Raw genomic sequence first — 18725 nt, 5'->3', positions numbered from 1 at the left:
ATGCAGCCTGAGGGGCTCCCAGTCTTTGGTTCATTGCTTGTTCTGATTGAATGAACCTTATAAGGGTCCTTTTCAAGTGTTTTTAATTTTATTCAAGTAATATGTACTTGTCTTTAAACATCTTTTATTTAATATTTGACAGTTTTTGATTATATGCAGCTCCAACTCTCTGCTCCCTGTACTGTTTAAATTTAATACTATTGCAAGGCTTATGAGGCATAGATTTTTGTTGTTTTCTTCTCCATGCCCGAGTTCCTTCATGTTCTTTGTGTGTGATTCTGTGGTTGTAATTAAGTATTTTGTTTTGTTTTGTTTGAGACATGGTTTCTCTGCATAACCCCAGCTGTCCCAAAACTTGCTGTGCACACCCTGCTGGCCTTGAACTCAGAGACATCCAACCACCTTTGCCTCTCAAGTGCTAAAGGCATATGCTACCATCGCTCAGCTGATGTAATTACTTTTAAAATTTCTAAATAAGGCACATATTTACTATTTCCTGACAGCAGTGAATTCTTAAATTTTGTTCATCAGCAAATATCTTTATTCTGTATTTTTATTTCTATATTTATTTGTTTATTTTTAGGTTTTTGAGACAGAGTTTCTCTGTGTAATCTGGCTGTCCTTGAACTCGATTTGTAGACCAGACTGATCTTTTTTTTTTTAAAATATTTATTTATTTATTATGTATACAATATTCTGTGTGTATGCCTGAAGGCCAGAAGAGGGTGCCAGACCTCTTTACAGATGGTTGTGAGCCACCATGTGGTTGCTGGGAATTGAACTCAGGACCTTTGGAAGAGCAGACAATGCTCTTAACCACTGAGCCATCTCTCCAGCCCGACCAGACTGATCTTAAACTCATAGAGATCCTCCTGCCTCTACCTCCTAAGTACTGAGATTGAAGGCGTGTGCCACTATAGGACAAATAATAAAAGCCCAGAGACAGATATTGGGTTCAAGTTGAAGATCAGAAAAGCAAAGCAGCCAAGCCACTAGAGAGATATTTTACCTCTACCAGTGCTCAGACTGCCTAGGCTGCACTGTGTCTCCACCAAACCTCAGACTCCACACTTCAGTGAGCTCCTGGAACTTTATGTTCCTCTCTTCACCCAGTCATTTCGCACTTGTCTCCGCCTCCCTAGTGCTGGGATTAAAGGTGTGTGATTCCCAAACACTGGGATTAAAGGTAGGAGCCACCAAAATCTGTTTCTGGCTCGATTTGTGTAGTCCAGCCTGGCCTTGAGCTCACAGAGATCCATCTGCCTCTGTCTCCCAACTACTGGGATTAAAGATGTGTGCCACTACTCCCTGGCCTCTAGTGGCTTACCCTTGCACTCTCATCTTCAGGCAAGCTTTATTTATTAAAACACAAATAAAATATCACTACATGCCACCCCATAGGTAAGTTTTTTTTCCTCTGATTTTTATGTAAGACTAGGGAATGGTATGGTATATATTTACTAAAGTCTCATGCCTCTAAGTTTTACTCTTTCTATGGGCAAACTTCACTTATTAATTTCCCCTTCCTTCCTTCCTTCCTTCCTTCCTTCCTTCCTTCCTTCCTTCCTTCCTTCCTTCCTTCCTTCCTTCCTTCCTTCCTTCCTTCCTTCCTTCCTTCCTTTTTGTTTTTTTGTTTGTTTTGGTGGCAGCTTCTAAGGTTAAACCCAGTACCTCATACTTGGTGAGTAAGCACTTGATCACTGAGCTGGCTGCATTTCCAGTCCTTTGCTGATTTTGATACTGAGTGAGATTGGACTGGAACTTCTTAATATAATTCAGGGTGTTCTTGAGTCTGAGACTTCTGACCTCTGTCTTCCAAATGCAGAGACTGTAGGCATGCACCATGCTGAGTGCACCTTAGATTTGAGTGCATCTGATTCTTCTTCAGCGCCTTTTGAGGGCTGGGTTTTTGGAACGGTTTGAGAGAGTTTGTCCAGCCAAGGCATTCTGTCTGGAAGCTCAGCTCCAGGTCAGATGCCTTTGTGTTTTTCCACATATCCCTCTGAGCCTCGCTGACCCCATATTTCATTACTTCTTTTTAGCTAGAGTTCCATTATACGCCCTCTGAAAGCTCTCAACCATTGTAAAGGGCTGAGTGGCTAGAGGAGCCATGCCTGAGCAAACACATGGTTTCTTCTGAAACAGCTTCTCAGCCTTAGGAAATCCATGAAGATCTATATAAAGATTGGGTGCTGGAAACAGTAAAGTGTCTACCATATTCTTCACACCAATTTCATACAATTTTGAGAAGATTGTAGTTTTGAAATAATATTTAAATTTTGGCTTTTAAAACATACACACACACACACATTACACACAGAGTGATATTAGATTAAGTAAAAACTAAAAGTGTTCTGAGAAAAATTTTCTGGATATCAAGGATATCCCAAATATTGAAATGGTTTATTTTGTTTTTGTTTTTTTTTTAATTTTTATTTTTATTCTTTTTTAATTAAAATTTCCACCTGCTCCCCGTTTCCCATTTCCCTCCCCTCCTCCCAAATATTGCCCCCTCCCCTCACTCCCCTCCCCCTATCCCCACTCCTCTTCTCCTCCCCCCACACCATTCCCCCTCCCTCTCGATACTGAAGAGCAGTCCAAATTCCCTGCCCTGCGGGAAGACGAAGGTCTTCTATCTACGTCCAGGAAGGTGAGCGTCTAAACAGGCTAAGCTCCCACAAAGCCAGTTCATGTATTAGGATCAAAACCTAGTGCCATTGTCCTTGGCTTCTCATCAGCCTTCATTGTCCGCCATGCTCAGAGAGTCCAGTTTCAACCCATGCTTATTCAGTCCCAGACCAGCTGGCCTTGGTGGGCTCCCAATAAATCCGTTCCACTGTCACAGTGGGTGGGTGCATCCCTCGTGGTCCTGATTTCCTTGCTCATGTTCTCCCTCCTTCTGCTCCTCATTTGGACCTTAAGAGCTCAGACCGTTGCTCCAAATTGAGACTCTGTCTCTACCTCGATCCATCGCCAGATGAAGGTTCTAAGGTGATATGTAAGATATTCATCAGTATAGGATAGGGTCATTTCAGGTTCCCTCTCCTCAGTTGCCCAAGGTACCAGCTGGGGACATCTCCCTGGACACCTGCGAACCCCTCTAGAGTCAAGTCTCTTGCCAACCCTAAGATGGCTCCCTTAGTTAGGATATATACTTCGCTGCTCCCGTATCCACCCTTCCTATGTCCCAATCCCCCAAGCTCCTCCCATCCTCCCCTTCTCACGTTTCTCATCCCATTTCCCCTTTGCCCCTTGCCACCTCACCCGCAAGTTCCCAGTTTTTGCTCTGCAATCTTGTCTACTTCCCTTATCCAGGCGGATGACTATACGATTTTCTCTTTGGGTTCACTTTCTTATTTAGCTTCTCTAGGATCACAAATTATATGCTCAATGTCCTTTATTTATGGCTAGAAACCGATTATGAGTGAGTACATCCCATGGAATATATACATATTAGAGTACTACTCAGCGGTAAAAAACAATGACTTCTTGAATTTTGCGTGCAAACGGATGGAAATAGAAAACACTATCCTGAGTGAGGTATCCCAGACCCCCCCCCCAAAAAAAAAGAGAAATGGTTTATTTTGATTATGATACAATGTCCTCTAAAGATTTATTTACTTTTATTTTGTGCGTGTGCATGCATGCATGTGTGTTTGGCTTGTGTGTATGTATGAATACTGTAAATGAGCCTGGTGCCTGCAGAGGCCTGAATAGGGCATCAGATCCCTAGGAACGCCAGTCATGAGCTGGAGTCCTCTTTCTGCAAGAGCAGCGAGTGCTCTAACCACTGGGCCTCTCTCCAACTCTACAATACTGTGTATTTTGATATCTTAAGTAGGTATCTGGTCTGTGGAGAAAAAGTTGCACTGTAGGTTGGAAGTTCTTAATCTGTAGTACTTACCTGTTTTCATCTAAGTTGCTGGGTCATTCCATTTTATAAAATTTGTTTTGAAAACGTTCACATTAAAAACAGCAGTTCACAGTGACCTTCATAAGTGCTTGAAGCCATTAGTAGTATATAAAATAAGTTTTCTGAGTCTAATGTTCTGGGGAACAAGTGCCCTCCTCTTCTTTGGGAAAAAGATTTGATTTTATTTTTAATTATGTGTATGTATGTGTCTGTGTTGGGGTGTGAGCTTGTGGGTGCCGGGGCTTGTGGCAGCCAGAGGTGTTGTGTATTTCAGAGCTGGGACTCTGGGTGGTTGTGAGTCTCTCAGATTGGAATCTGGGAAGTGAGCTGGTGAGAGCAGTCCACAGGACCTGCTGAGACACGTCACTGAGCCGCCCCCCGCCCGCCCACTTTTCATCCTTTGGTGTTTCCTTAAATTCTGTGCCTTTAGTGCTTTATGCTGCTTATTAGAAACATAAGCTTATTTAATTTCCTTTTTGATGTCTATACTGTAATATAAATTCTGGCTCTCAGAGATGGAAGTCCATATTTACCCCAACGTTTTATGTAAAAAAAATTTAAACAAAACTTGACATTAGCAAACATGGCTGATTAGGGAACTCCCAGGTCTGTCCTAGATAGAGATATGTGATAAAATGAGGTAAAAAACAAAACAAACTTTTTGAATAGATTTAGGGACAGTGGCTCAGGGCCATGCTCGGTAAATTGAAATTTTTTCCCTTTGGTAATTCTAGGATATCTCTGTTAAATAACTAGCTGATTATATGACTTGCAGAAGAGAAATCAGTGAGTAGCTTTTGTTTATTTATTTATTTATTCATTGATTGATTGATTCATTCATTCATTTACTTATTTATTGTTTTGGTTTTTTGAGACAGGGTTTCTCTGTATAATAGCCCTAGCTGTCCTGGAACTAGCTATTGTAGATCAGGCTGACCTCAAACTCACAGAGATCCACCTGCCTCTGCCTCCTGTGTGCTGGGATTAAAGGTGTGTGCCACCACTGCCCGGCTCACCTAAATCTCTTGATGCATGGTCAAAGTAAGTGTAGACAGTGGGTCACAGTCCCCAAGCATTTCCTATGTGTATCTTTGCTATTGAGGGTTACTTTCTTTACTTTTGTGATACAGATTCATGGAAAAGTCACACAGAGTTTTAATAATTGTCTATGTGTTAATGCCACAAATGCCTTTATACACATGTAGCCTTTCTGTCCTGGTAATCAGAAAGTTGGCTTGCTGATGCTTGGATCCTGGGTCTTGGGAGCACAAGCTGTAACCTTTGCCTGTGGGCCACTAGGGCCACAGGTCTTTCTGTGTTTTCTTGGTTTCTTTTTCTCTAGGTGTTGAATTGCTGGCCTTGCCTTTCTGTTGTGTGTGGCGCCCCTATTTCACCGTTAGTTCCTCTCCAGAGGCATCCTAACAATACCTTCTGCTGGTGTTCCCTTCTGTTATTTTTCTCCTCTTCTTTTTGTCTTGTCTGTTTTGAGACAAGGTCTTAACTTTGTAGTCCAGGCTGTCATTGAACTTGGACTCTTCCTGTCTCAGCTTCACGAGTGCTGGGATTACAGGTACACACCAGAACACACAGCAATAGTCATATTATCTTTTATTATTAGTAATTTATTTTTTACTTTTTATGTGTTTGGGTGTTATGCCAGCATATATGTCTGTGTACCATGTGTGTACCTGGTGCCTATATTTGACAGAAGAGAGTCAGATCCACTGGAACTGGAATAACAGACTGTTGTGAGCCTCCCTGTGAGTGCTAAAAGTCTTTCCCAGTCTTGGAGGATCATTCAGTGCTCTTAACCACTGAACTATCTCTCCAAACTCAGTTGTTGTTGTATTATCTTTAAATAACTCTCTCATACAACTTTGTCTAATGGTTCTAATGCTTCCTTTAAATTAGATATAGATATTTGGGTATTGATAGAGACTAAATAATCCCTTAATAAAATTTAATGTGTTTATATAGATCTTTAAAATTCCATTTTCTCTTTCTTTTTTTCTAAATAATTGAAATGCAAGTTTCCCAGAGCCCTGGTTCCCTACTCTTAATTCAGAACGCAAGTGTATGTACACCTCTTGTTCTAAGTATCGGAATTCCCTGTTGATTAAGAAGAAGCTTCAGAGCCAGGTGTGGTGATTTAGCCTTTAATCCTGGCACTTGGAAGGTCGGCCAGGCAGATAGATCTCTGAGTTTAAAGCCAGCCTTCTCTACATAATAAGTCCCAGGCCTTACTGGGCTATGTGGTGAGACCCTGTCTCAAGTGGGTGGGCTTTGCTGATTTATCACTCTCATTCTAGAATTTCTCAACATATTATAAAAGCTTTGCTTTAATCCGTTTGTTTTTAATACCCTAAGAAGAATTAAACTTATCCATTTCAATCCCAGGCACATTTGCTTCCCTGCCTGTAATGTAACCTTTGTCCCAGGGGTTAGGATGAGGAGTGAGGGAATTTATGAGAAGTCACTATCACTTCTGCTTAGGGTGGTTTAAAATTTCCTCCTGCTTTGTGATTGAGTACTGTGTTGAGTAAATGTATTTACTTCAGCCAAATGTAGCTTTTTTATTCCCATTAGTGGATCTGGGATAATCGTAATCCCTGTTTCTCAGGCTTTGGGACTTTGTGCCCTGATCAGCATGGCCACGTGCACATTTTATTTTAGGGAAATTGAAGAGTGCTCTATGCAGGTCTTCCATCCCATTCGTAGAAGCAAAGACTAGAAAGGGCTGCATTCTGAAAGTATGTTTCCTGTAGAGTAGAGCTGAGCATACAGCTAAACATGGAAATGAGCTGTGTTGTGGGCGATTGAACACTAAATTCCATAGTTTCTCAACACAGAGTTTCTGTGCACAGGTGTTTCCATAATCGTGATGTATTGAGGAAATTCAGTGTTCAGTGGTCCTCAAGCCCACACGTCCACCTGTGGGGTAGAATGGCTACTGAACTGTGGTATGAAGCACACGGAACAACAGCAGAGCAGTTCTCTCGTGGGGGCGGTGTCTCACACCGTGTGCATACCTGTGCGGCATATTGAGTTCTGGGGGTGAAATTTCACTTTTTCTTTAGAAAAAAACTGAAAAGGTGTTCCTACTGTGCTTGTTCTTGCCCATATGTTTTCTGTAGTGAATAAATAGCTGATTATCTGAGTAGTTAGGGTCCTGCTAACCACCTACTCTCTCTGCTCTTATTAGAAGCATCTCACCTAATGTCAGAGAGGTGTGCCATAAATACAGAAATGTGATGGACTGTTTGTGCCTCCCCAGAACCCCCAGAGAAGCTGCAACCCTCTCTGTAGTGGTATTTGGAAGGAGCCTTTTAGAGGTTATTAGGTTTAGGTAAAGCTGTAAAGGTACCTTTAGAGCAGTGGTTCTCAGCCTTCCTGATGCTGCAGCTGTTTAATGCAGTTCCTCATGTTGTGCTGACCCCAAGCATAAGATTATTTCATTGCTACTTCATAGCTGTAATTTTGCTACTTTTATGAATCATAATGTAAATATCTGATATGCAGGATATCTGATAGGTGATCCCTTTGAAAGGGTCGTTTGGTACCAAAGGGATCACGGTCCACAGATTGAGAACCATTGCTTTGGAGGGACTTAGTGCCCTTGTAAGCAGCTGTGCCAGAGATTGCTTCCTCATGTTTATATTGTGTGAGATGCACGTACCCTGCATGAGGTGGCTGTCTCCCAACCAGGAAGAAGGCTTCTTCGGGACCCAAATGCTACCACTCTGTGCTGATTTGAGATAATAACTGGGGTTGACCAGTGCAGTGTCTCAGTTTACATGGGTCTGTCCTGGATGCTCCCCTGCAGGAGTCAGGTTTCAGCCTTAAAGTACAGTCTAAAGCCTCAGCGTGCTGCAAGGATTGTGTGATTTTGGTGTAAGTCCTAAGGTTGTTGTGGAATCCAGAAGGCTGGTGGTCACAGGCGCCAAGTAGTAAAGGGGAGAGCGATAGGACAGAGAAGAGCTGTTCCTGAGTTCAGGCCAGCCTCGCTTTGAGCCCGTGGGACTCTGGGCAGTGTGTGTCCTGTGCTTCTTTATTTTCTGCCTGTGAAAGGTGATAAACCCATGCTTCACCTCCAGACTCGTGAGTTTTGAGGATTAAAAGGTTCATTTCCGCTTGTGCTTCACTGTGTCAAGAGACTTGTGGCCATAGTGCCGTTTGTCTCACACGGCCCCATCATTGTTCACGTTAGGCAAGTGTATTTCTCAAAAATATTTTCCTGTCATCAAATTTTAGACATAAAATATTGTTTGTGGTTTCATCTATTGCAAACTTTCTTTGTTGCTTGTGTAAACTGACAAAAAGATGATAGTTTGTATTTATTTCTTACCAAACTCAGATGAAGTGTCTGTCTGCCTCTCATCTTAGTCTCCGTGCAAAGCAAAGATTGTCCTCAGAGTCTGTGAGCACTGTGTTTGGAGCTCCAGGTAGAAGGTCTGTACACGGTATTATTGTGTAAGTCTGGTTTCCCACCTCATGGCGTCCTTCCTACAGTGTACCAGGGGTACGTTGACTATACCTCTTCCAAAGTAACACATTATTTGTGGTTTTGCCTTCAAGAAACATTCAGTGTCATATGTGTGTCTTCTGAAGTGAGTGGAGCAAATTGAAGCTATATTGATTTTTTTGTTAGTTTGTTTTCATTGGCCACTGGCTTTGGAATGGTTGAGTACAGAGGTCCTATTTTCACATTCTACAGTTAAGATATTCAAACTCGCTGTTTTTGTTTTCATTTTTAAAACTTAGATTGTACAAAGCGAGTCATCATTGGTTGGAAGTGATGGGATTTTTGTGTATGCCCTTAGCTCTTACATGTGTATCTGTACCTTTAAGTTTGGAAGCCTACATTAACACATGATTATCAGCAAAAGCCGTGGGATTCACATCATTGCATTTATCATGTGCATGTTCCACTGCAGGAAACAATCTTCTGGGCTCTGACAGGTCATATCTTTTTTGATGTGGTTATTCCTTAATGCCATACGATATTGACCATCTTTTCATTTGGTTGTTTGACATCTTTACTCTAAAAAATGATTTTCACAATTTAATACATGTATAATATACTTTGATCATATTTCCCTTTACACCCCCCCCCACACATAACTGAACCCTTTCTTTTTCCCAAAGTGCTGCATGCACTTTTGTGTGTTTTGTTGTGTGCCTACTGCATTTCATCAGGTCTGCTGCATGAACATGAGTATGAGATTATTTACTTGAATAAAGGCAAATTACCAGAGGCTACACCACCAAGGAATTTGACTGTCTGTACCTGACATATAACGGCCTGTATTTTCTCAGAGGGACGTGGAGACCCATGAGCCCATCTCCATGATGCAATGTCAATGGTCTTTTGCAGGTACCTTCACGACATGTCATAGAAGACAGCTCTTCATGTCGTTCCTTCTCATCCTTTGACTCTTGCATTCTTTACTCCCTTGATTTGTGGATGGTCTCTGGAGGGGGTTGATGTGTGTGTGTGTGTGTGTGTGTGTGTGTGTGAGAGAGAGAGAGAGAGAGAGAGAGAGACAGACAGACAGACAGACACACACACACACACAAAGATGTGGGAAAGGATGGGGCTTGCTAGGCCTTTAACTATACTAAAGACTGGGCTACTTGTCTTCTTGTTGTCAAGGTTGAACAATTCTTGGCATAGTTTGAGTCAGGGTCCTCCCTATCTGAGGCTTGTCTTCTAATTCTCTTGACTTCATCTTAGTGAAGCAGAGGTTTTTAGTTAAGTCTAGTTTTTTTCTTGAGCCCTGGGTCCATTATTGAAAGAGGGAATAACGCAAGGGACCCTGTTTCTGCTCTCTTTCTTTCTTGAAGTCTTGTTTCTGCTTCTTGCTTGTAGTTTATAGCGTGTAGGTCTACTCTGTAGACCTCAGTAAAATTCCTAATGAGTACTGAGAATACTTCAAAGTGCAAAAAATAGAGCTTTTGGGCTCTTTTCCCACAAATCATTTCTTTGGTTTTGTATCTAAAAGTTGCCATACCTAAGTACCTAAGTTGATCTGTGTTTTCTTTTATGTTAACCTCTAGCAGCTTATAGATTGTGTTTTACGTTCTGGTCCGTAGTCCATTATCAAGTTAATTTTTGTGGAGTTTTAGGCCTTTGTTCACATTCATTTAATTTTCATATGATGATACCCAGTTTTGGAAAAGACTTTTTTCCTTGCATTATTGTAAGTTTTGTGACAGTGGCGCTGTGTCCCTCTGAGTGTGTTTGTGGGCCTCCTGTTCTGCTCCATGGATCTGTCCGCACCACCTGTCTTGGATTCTCCAGTTAGGTAGGCAAGAAGTTAGACTCACCATTTTAAGTTACAGAAAAATTTAAACACATAAATCCATGTGCAAGAATCTATTTAGTCTCCCGTGTGCATCGTCCAGCTCCCCAGTTCCTCTGCTCATGGAGTTTTTGGTCCTGTTTTATCCTCCACAGTTCCTATGTAATTCTCCATCATAGCATTACATCTGCGTCTCCTCTGTGTTTAAAATACTTTATATAAGCCACAAAGCTTTCCTTAATCCAAATTGGTTCCCATTTTTCAAATGAGATGAGAAGATTTAAAATAAATTTCTCTGAGGGTTTCTTACCCTCTCCCTCCCTTGCTTCCTGTATGGTCCCTTCCTCCTTTTCTGTTGCTGTGAAGAAGCACCAAGGCAGCTTGTAAAAGGAAGCATTAATTGAGGGTTTGCTTGCAGGATGAGTCCATAACCATTATGCCGGGGAGCAAGGCAGCAGGCAGACCCGGCACTGGAGCAGTAACTGAGAGTTTACATCAGATCCACAGGCATGAGGCAGAGAGAGGCACACTGAATGGTGTGGGTTTATGAAATGTGACTTGTAAGAAGGCCGTGTCTCCTAATCCTTCCCAGAACAATTACACCAACTAAGGACCTAACTTCAAATGTATGAGACTGTGGGGCCATTCTCGTTCAGATCACAGTTGGATAAAAGTTAAGCTCTTTCAGCAGAAACACGTGTAGTATATTGATTGAATCTTTTAAATATTTTTGCTTGAATACACATGTGTGTGCAAGTGTACTCTCTCATGGGGTACATGTGGAGGCAAGAATTTGATGTTAGAATGTTTATTTTTTTCACTAATTACCTTTTCAGTTATACATCTAGTTAGGGTTTCTGTTGCTATGAAGAGACACCATGATCACGGTGACTCTTATAAAGGAAAACATTAATTGTGGTGGCTCACAGTTTCAGAGGTTTAGTCCATTATCATCATGGTGGTCCATAGCAGCATGCAGTCAGACATGGTGTTTGAGAAGGAGCTGAGGCTGAGAGTTCTACATCTTGATCCACAGGCAATAGGAAGTGAACTGTGACATTGAGCATAGCTTGAGCATATGGACTCAAAGGACTCACCCCCGCAGTGGCACTCTTCCTCCATCAAGGCCTAACTGTGCCGCCATTTCCTTTGCTGGCTATTTGGCTATTTTCTTTCAAACTACCACATTATAAAAATTTATTTTTTATGTGTATGAGCGTTTCACCTGTGTGGTGTGTGTGTGTGTGTACGTATGTACACTATACTTGTACAATGCCATCAGGGGCCAGAAGAGGAATTGGACCTCTTGGAAATAGAGCTAGAGACAGTTGTGAACTACCATTTGGATGTTGGGAAGCAAACCTGGTTCCCCTTTAAGAGCAGTTTGTGCTCTTAATATCTGGGCCATCCCTAGAGTCCCACCATAGCCTTTTTAAAGGCAGAATCTTTCCCTGTGCCTGACATGTGCTGTTGTGGCTGAACAAGTGGTCTAGCGAGCCCTGGATCTCTTGTCTGTTCCGCCAGTGCTGGTGTTGCCAATGTGCTTTACCACATCCAGCCTCTGTGGGCTGTGGGGATCCACACTCAGGCCCACAAGGTTGAGCCATAAGTGTTTACCTATTGAGCCATTTCTGTAGCCCAATAATTGAATGTGTGTTGAAGGTCTTTGGGGTGAGCACCTATAAACTGTGCATTTCTTTCCTTGTCTCTTGACCCTGAAACATATAACTTAGTTTCTTTTTCTTTGTTACCCTTTTATCTATAGACCGAGAAACCAGCATACAAAGAGGACTACACTAATATGCACAGTGTACTCTGATACAGGTTTCGTGTGTGGGGTAATACTGAGGGGTTTCCATCACAGCTCTCTTAGGAGTATGGGAGAAGCCTTTCTGCTTAGTGCTCAATTAACAGATGCATACACTGGAGCTGATTTCACTCTTCAGCTCACAAGTGTATTCCATATTGTAGAGGAAGCTCTGGAAATCAAGCAGTTCTACTAAAAATAGAACATTTATGACACGGTGCCTTTCAGTATGAGTAGAGGTGTGTTAGAATTGGTTTATTTTTTATCTTTATAAAAATAGTAATATCCTAAGTAGAACATTTGGCAATTTCCTTTTTTCTTTTTTCTTTTTTTTAAGAAATAGAAGATTATGCTTTATTTATTTATTTGCTTTATTTTATTTCTTTGTGAAAGTTTGATATACCTGTTCACCTAAATGCTTTTAATGATAGGAAATGACATTTTTTAAAAATTTTTTTAATTAATTAATTTATTTAATTATTAAAGATTTCTGCCTCTTCCCCGCCACCACCTCCCATTCCCTCCCCCTCCCCCAATCAAGTCTTCCTCCCTCCTCAGCCCAAAGAGCAAGCAGGTTTCTCTGCCCTGTGGGAGGTCCAAGGACCACCCACCTCCATCCAGGTCTATTAAGGTGAGCATCCAAACTACCTGGGCTCCCACAAAGCCATTACGTGCAATATGGCAATTTCTTTTTATAAAGTTCATTTCAAGGTCTTTCAAACTCATTTGTTTTTACTCGTAAGCAGACAGACCACTTATCTTTCTTAATATAGCTTGTTTCCCTTGCTTGTTTAAGTAGCTTTTCTGCTCCTGGATATGGAAAAGTAAGATTCATTCCACTCACACAACTTTTAACAAAGAACGACTGTCTTTCAACTATTCAGTGATGTCAGAGGTGTGACAACTTTGAACCTCCACTTACTTAGTTAAGTATGTTATTTGTTATCTTTAAGATAGCACGAATCTTTCCCCATTTGATGGGTCAGCAGTGTCACAGAGTATTGTCAGTCAAGTTGAATTTTTCTTAAAGATTGACAAATTTAATTAACTCTGTAATTGATTGCCAAAATTATTGCCCTTATATAACAGTGACATAAAGATTAAATCTGACGTTTCTATAAAAATTGTTTTACGCCTTAATTTCTTAAGCACAGGAACTGTATTTATTTTATGGTCTGCCCAGTGCAGGCTGCTGTAGCAGATGCATGCTACACTGGGTACTGTCCACAAGAAGCACTTGCTCTTCAGAGCTCTGCATACAGAGTCTCTGCTTCTCAGTGCTGATTTGTGCTGGAGACTGAGCCCTTGGATAAGCTTCACTAAGTGAACTTAATCTCCATAGAAGTTTTATAATACACATCTTCTGTCAAGCGTTACAGCAAACAGTGACAACAGGGAAAGGTTGGTAATGCCGCAGCACTGACATTGGCCCTGTCTCCGTACACCCGTGCTGGCCCCGACTCCGTACACCCGTGCTGGCCCCGTCTCCGTACACCCGTGCTGGCCCTGTCTCCATACACCCGTGCTGGCCATATGTATTTGACATCCAGTTTGTTTGTGCCACTGTTCTCTAGTTAAAAATCTCAAAAGACACATCCACAGCCAATTCCAGTTTAAACCTGTTGTTGGACCTTGGTTCCTGCCTGGTCATAGTCACATACTGAGCTTTGTGACATTGACCTTTTCATTTCTTTCGGCCCCTCTTCCACAGTTTGGATTCCATAGAGAGCAGTAGTTGGTACAGATACATGCAGCCAGGTGTAAATCTGTAACCGTAGTTCTTAGGACCTGAAGCTGGACTGCCAGATTTTGGTCAGTCTGAGATACATAGGAAGTCTCTGTTGCTGAAAGAAGACTATCAAAGAAAGAACCAAACTGAAATTTTGTAAAAACATATAATAGGATTTTTGAGGTAAATATGTCTTTAATATGTGGTGTCAGTTGTTCCATCTACAGGCAGCTGTTTTCTTTCTTTTTAAAATCTTATTGTCCCTTATTAAAACTTTAAAGTAGAGATATTTAACTTTTTGACTTCTCTGGGCCACATATAAATGTTATTTCAAGTTCTCCCTTCTATTTTAGGAAATTGTAAGAATTAATAAGTAAGAGTTTCTAGAAAAAATTTAAATAGCTCTATAACATCTTTGATTCTTGTGTGGGAAAATAGTAATGAAAAATTACTCCTTTGAAGTTTTTTTAACTAAGATTATTACCTCAATCCTAAATGTTTTTTAAGTAAAAATTGTATTAAAATATGTTTTTTATTAAAGTAATATAATCAAACTCTAATAAAATATATTAATAATGAAGAAGAAACAGAACAAATAATTGCTTATTAAAAGAAATATTTATGAGCATTTTAGGATTTTATTGCCAGCTGTAGTTTTCTGTAGTTACAGTTTAAAAAAGCATTTTTATTATGTGTTATTTTCAGGTAGAGTTTAAATATGTTTGATTAATTTTGATTTAAGGTTTTAAGCGAGTGCTTATAGTCCAGCCATAGACTGGTGCTTCACCCTTGATTATTTGCATATATGGATACTGGGGACTGAACTCAGGCCCTTAGCTTACAAGACAGGCACTCTGTGGACTGAGCTTCTCTCCAGCCTAGTACTGCAGATGTTTCCAAAGGAATAGTTTCTTTGGCTGTGTAATGTCTTGGCTGTTCACAGTCTCACCTAATCTTGGGGTTGGATTTGTTTTCTTCACAGGACGATGGTCTAGAAGACAATGAAAAGAATTTCTATGACTCTGAGGATGAAGAGAAGGAAAAGAGTGACAAGAAGAGGCCATATACTATGGATCCAGACCATAGGCTCTTGATTCGAAACACAAAGCCTTTGCTTCAGAGCAGGAATGCAGCGGTATGTTGAAACTAGGAAAGACCTGTTTTTCAGATGTAAAGACCAAACATTGATTGAATGTATGTACAGTCAGTACTGAGCATGTGACTGGAGCGTTCATACAACAGACACGTGTGATGGGTAGCTAGAAATGTGTGGGATTGAAGCTTTGAGACCCGAATCTGTATTGTAAATGGTTTTTAGCCTTCATTGTTTTGAAACATGTAAAGCCAGATTTGTTTAAATTAAGAAAATAATGAGTTATTTTCTTCATTTAGTAAATCTTCAAATATAAGGAACTTTACTTACTACTTTTTTCTGTACTCCTTTGAGAATTTAGCCTTTAGAAGTTTGTATACTTAGCAATTAGCAGAAGTTTCTATGGTACTACTAGTAATGTGATTCCAAGTCATCATTCAAAAGCTCAATTATAGTAAGGCATGAATTCACTGATCAGCTAAACGCATTCTTGTGCTTAGTGTGCCTCATCATAGTAAGGCCTGAAGTCATTAATACGGTCAAACGCATGCTTGTGTGTAGTGTGCCTCGTCATAGTAAGGCATGAAGTCATTGATACGGGTCAAACACATGCTTTGTGTAGTGTACCTCCTCATGGTAAGGCATGAATTCACTGATACGGTTAAACACAAGCTTGTGTTCAGTGTGCCTCGTCTCCCTAATAGCTGCTACTCACTGAAAGTATCATTAACTCACTGTTAGCTTCATTTTGTCTTGGGAGTTGGTTTTATGATTTAGACGTTTGCTGACAGTGCCAGGTATTAAATCCTAGGGTACATGGTTGTTTCTGTGCATATGTGGGGTCCCTGCTCATTTGCTAGTGCACCATAGGCTGCCATGGTTCTGAGTGTATTATGTTACCTTCTTGTGTAAGTAAATTTAAATAAAGCTTGACTTTTGAAGAATTATGAAGATTAAAAAACAACAACCTTACTCTTATCAGGTGTAGTTGCTCATTTCTTCAGTCCCAGAATTCAGAAGGTAGAGGCAGGTGGATCTCTGTGAGTTAGAAGCCAACTTGGACTACATAGGGAGTTTCAGACCAGGTGAGACTACATAGTGAGACCCTGTTTCAAAACAAAGAAATATAGCTGGGCAGTGGTGGCACACACCTTTAATCCCAGCACAAGGGAAGCAGATCTCTATGAGCTCAAGGCCAGGCTGGTCTACATAGCAGTTCCAGGACAGCCAAGGCTACATAGAGAAATCATCTCAAAAAACAAACAACAAAAACAAAAGAAAGAAACACAGACTTGTTCTTATGTTTGAAAGTGAATTTTGGGAACTCGTTTCAGAAAGCTTGATGGACCAGGGTAGTATTGGAGGCAGAACCAGAAGCAGAAGACTATGGGATGGTCAAGAGGAGTGTGCAGTATGGGATGCTTTAATTATGAGCAGGTGGAAGGCCTGGGGCTTGAGTTCTTTCAGCCAGTCTGGACTTTGGAGTTGTGAGAGTTTCCCCAGTGGCTTTTTACAACTTGTCCTTCAGATTTCATGTGTAGCATTGAAGAAACTTTAAGCTACTGTTTTTATAGATCATGAGGCAAAGGGAGGTCATTTAGTTCTTTTAGATTTGGGAGTGGCTTGACTAATATATTCAAAAGATGACATACCAAGTGAAAGCTGTGTCTTGACTTAGAGAAAATACAGTTCACATCCTCGCATATGTGGGTGTGGATGTTTTACACGTTAAGAGCACAAGTGAGGAAATGAGATCTTACTGTTCTTGAATTCCCAGGTTCTAGATGAAAGCCATAGTCAACTTACTATTTTTTAAATATTACAAAAACAGTATATTAGGATCCCATGAACTGTTTTTTTAAAGATGATTTTTCTTTTATAAAGAATGTCTTTAGCCGGGCGATGGTGGCGCACGCCTTTAATCCCAGCACTCGGGAGGCAGAGGCAGGTGGATCTCTGTGAGTTCGAGACCAGCCTGGTCTACAGAGCTAGTTTCAGGACAGGCTCCAAAGCCACAGAGAAACCCTGTCTCGAAAAACCAAAAAAAAAAAAAAAAAAAAAAGAATGTCTTTAGCTTAGGCACCTTGGTGTGTGGTGTACTATCAAGGCGTGCCTGAAACTTGCAGTGTACTGTTTTGAACTTGGTGTACTGAACAGAACTAAATTAGTATTCATTTGTCTTCTGAACCATTTTGTTGTTGTGTCTCAGCGTCCACATGCTGAACTAGATACTTTCGGTGGTGAGGAATCTTGACTCTGAACGTAAAGGCACACGAGAGAGAGAGAGAGAGAAATGCGGTACAGGTTTATTTGGAGAACAGTCCATTTCTGGTACCGTGGCTCCAGATGCTCCAAGACTAGCGTTGAAGTTGTGAGTCTTAAAAAGACAGAGTGCTGCAAGCTCCTTGTTGCTACATTTTGATTTGCTTTCCTTTACTTGAGACAACTTGTTGCTGTGTGTCCTGTTCTCCCTCCTCCCCCGACCCAATCTGGCATGGTTTAGAAGTTGCTCCTGCTTCTCTTTAGAATTGTGTGACTAAGCAGCCAGCACTCAGTCATGAACAGCATGAAGGGTTTTTTGTTGTTGTTTGATTTTTATTTTTTGCCCAGGACTATTGTCACTATGGGCAGTTCATTTATGGCATTTCCCCTCTTCCCCCACGATGTGTTAGTTTCCTGTCATACAAATTGCCACAATCTAGGTGTATGAAAAGGACAAGAGTTTTTACATTCCAGACCGCCGGAGACTGAAGTCAGGTATGAATAGGCTGTATCCTCTGGAGGGTCCAGGGAGATGCTGTCTCTTTCCTCGTTGGAAGGTAGTTGCTGGTGATCTTTGCATTTCTTGGCATATAGACAACCACTCACTTTTCTGCTTTCATCTTGTCATTGCATTTTATCGGTATCTTGTGAGGACACATACCTTAGGGCCCTTCTACTCACAGAGGTCCTGTCTGACACCGCTAACCTTCTGCCCTCAAATATAAGCACTTTGTGAAGGTAGGAAGTACTTGGGGAAAGTGACTTCAACCCCCTACAAAGACTTGAACATTTCATTCTACTTCGCAAGAGTTCTAAAGGTGTTTAGAGGGAACACATGTGGAGTGAGGATGCGTTTGGACCCCGTTGCTTAGATGTTCACTGTGCCTCTGTTTCTGTTCTTGCAGGTGGTTATGGCTGTTGCCCAGCTGTACTGGCACATTTCACCCAAGTCAGAGGCTGGCGTTATTTCTAAGTCCCTGGTGCGCCTACTGCGTAGCAATAGGTAGGTTGTGATTTTGCATGTGCTTTTTTTCTTTGTATTCTCTCAGAAGTAGTGTTGAGGCAAATGTAGTCTGTCTCCTCAGCCTGGGATATATAGTTGACCTATAAATAAATAAGGTCTCACACTTAATGGGTTATTATAAAAGGATCTCAGGCCGGGCGGTGGTGGCGCACGCCTTTAATCCCAGCACTCGGGAGGCTGAGGCAGGTGAATCTCTGTGAGTTCGAGACCAGCCTGGTCTACAAGAGCTAGTTCCAGGACAGGCTCCAAAGCCACAGAGAAACCCTGTCTCGAAAAACCAAAAAAAAAAAAAAATAAATAAAATAAAAATAAAATAAAAAAAATAAAAAAATAAAAGGATCTCAGTCTTAGTGAAGAAAAATGGAAGTTTCTAGCTTCAGGTGCAGAGATATTAAAGTATGTTGCAACATAGAGCATGTATTTTGCTTTGCTAAGTTTACCAGTCTTGCTGTTTGGAAATTTTATTTATTCTGGAATCACTAAAAACTGTCCTTAAGTGTGCTCAGCTTGCTTTGCTCAGTGCGTTAGCTCTGACCTTAGAGCACTGATTCTCACCTTCCTAACGTATCGACCCTTTAATATAGTCCTCATGCTG

General features: G+C 41.1%; 1 protein-coding gene across 2 annotated transcripts in view; it reads left to right on the top strand.

Annotated features, from left to right (window-relative positions):
- Ap3b1 (adaptor related protein complex 3 subunit beta 1) overlaps window positions 1-18725 on the top strand; it is a 200858-nt gene that overhangs the window by 67437 nt on the left and 114696 nt on the right. For both annotated transcript variants that reach the window (XM_057789797.1, XM_057789798.1), the window contains exons 8-9: window positions 14734-14886; window positions 18012-18109. In XM_057789797.1, coding sequence (XP_057645780.1) covers window positions 14734-14886; window positions 18012-18109 — 251 coding nt within the window. The remainder of the gene's footprint in view (window positions 1-14733; window positions 14887-18011; window positions 18110-18725) is intronic.

Source organism: Chionomys nivalis, chromosome 15, assembly GCF_950005125.1.
Source record: "Chionomys nivalis chromosome 15, mChiNiv1.1, whole genome shotgun sequence".
NCBI lineage: Eukaryota > Metazoa > Chordata > Mammalia > Rodentia > Cricetidae > Chionomys > Chionomys nivalis.
This window is presented reverse-complemented; position numbering and strand designations above follow the sequence as displayed.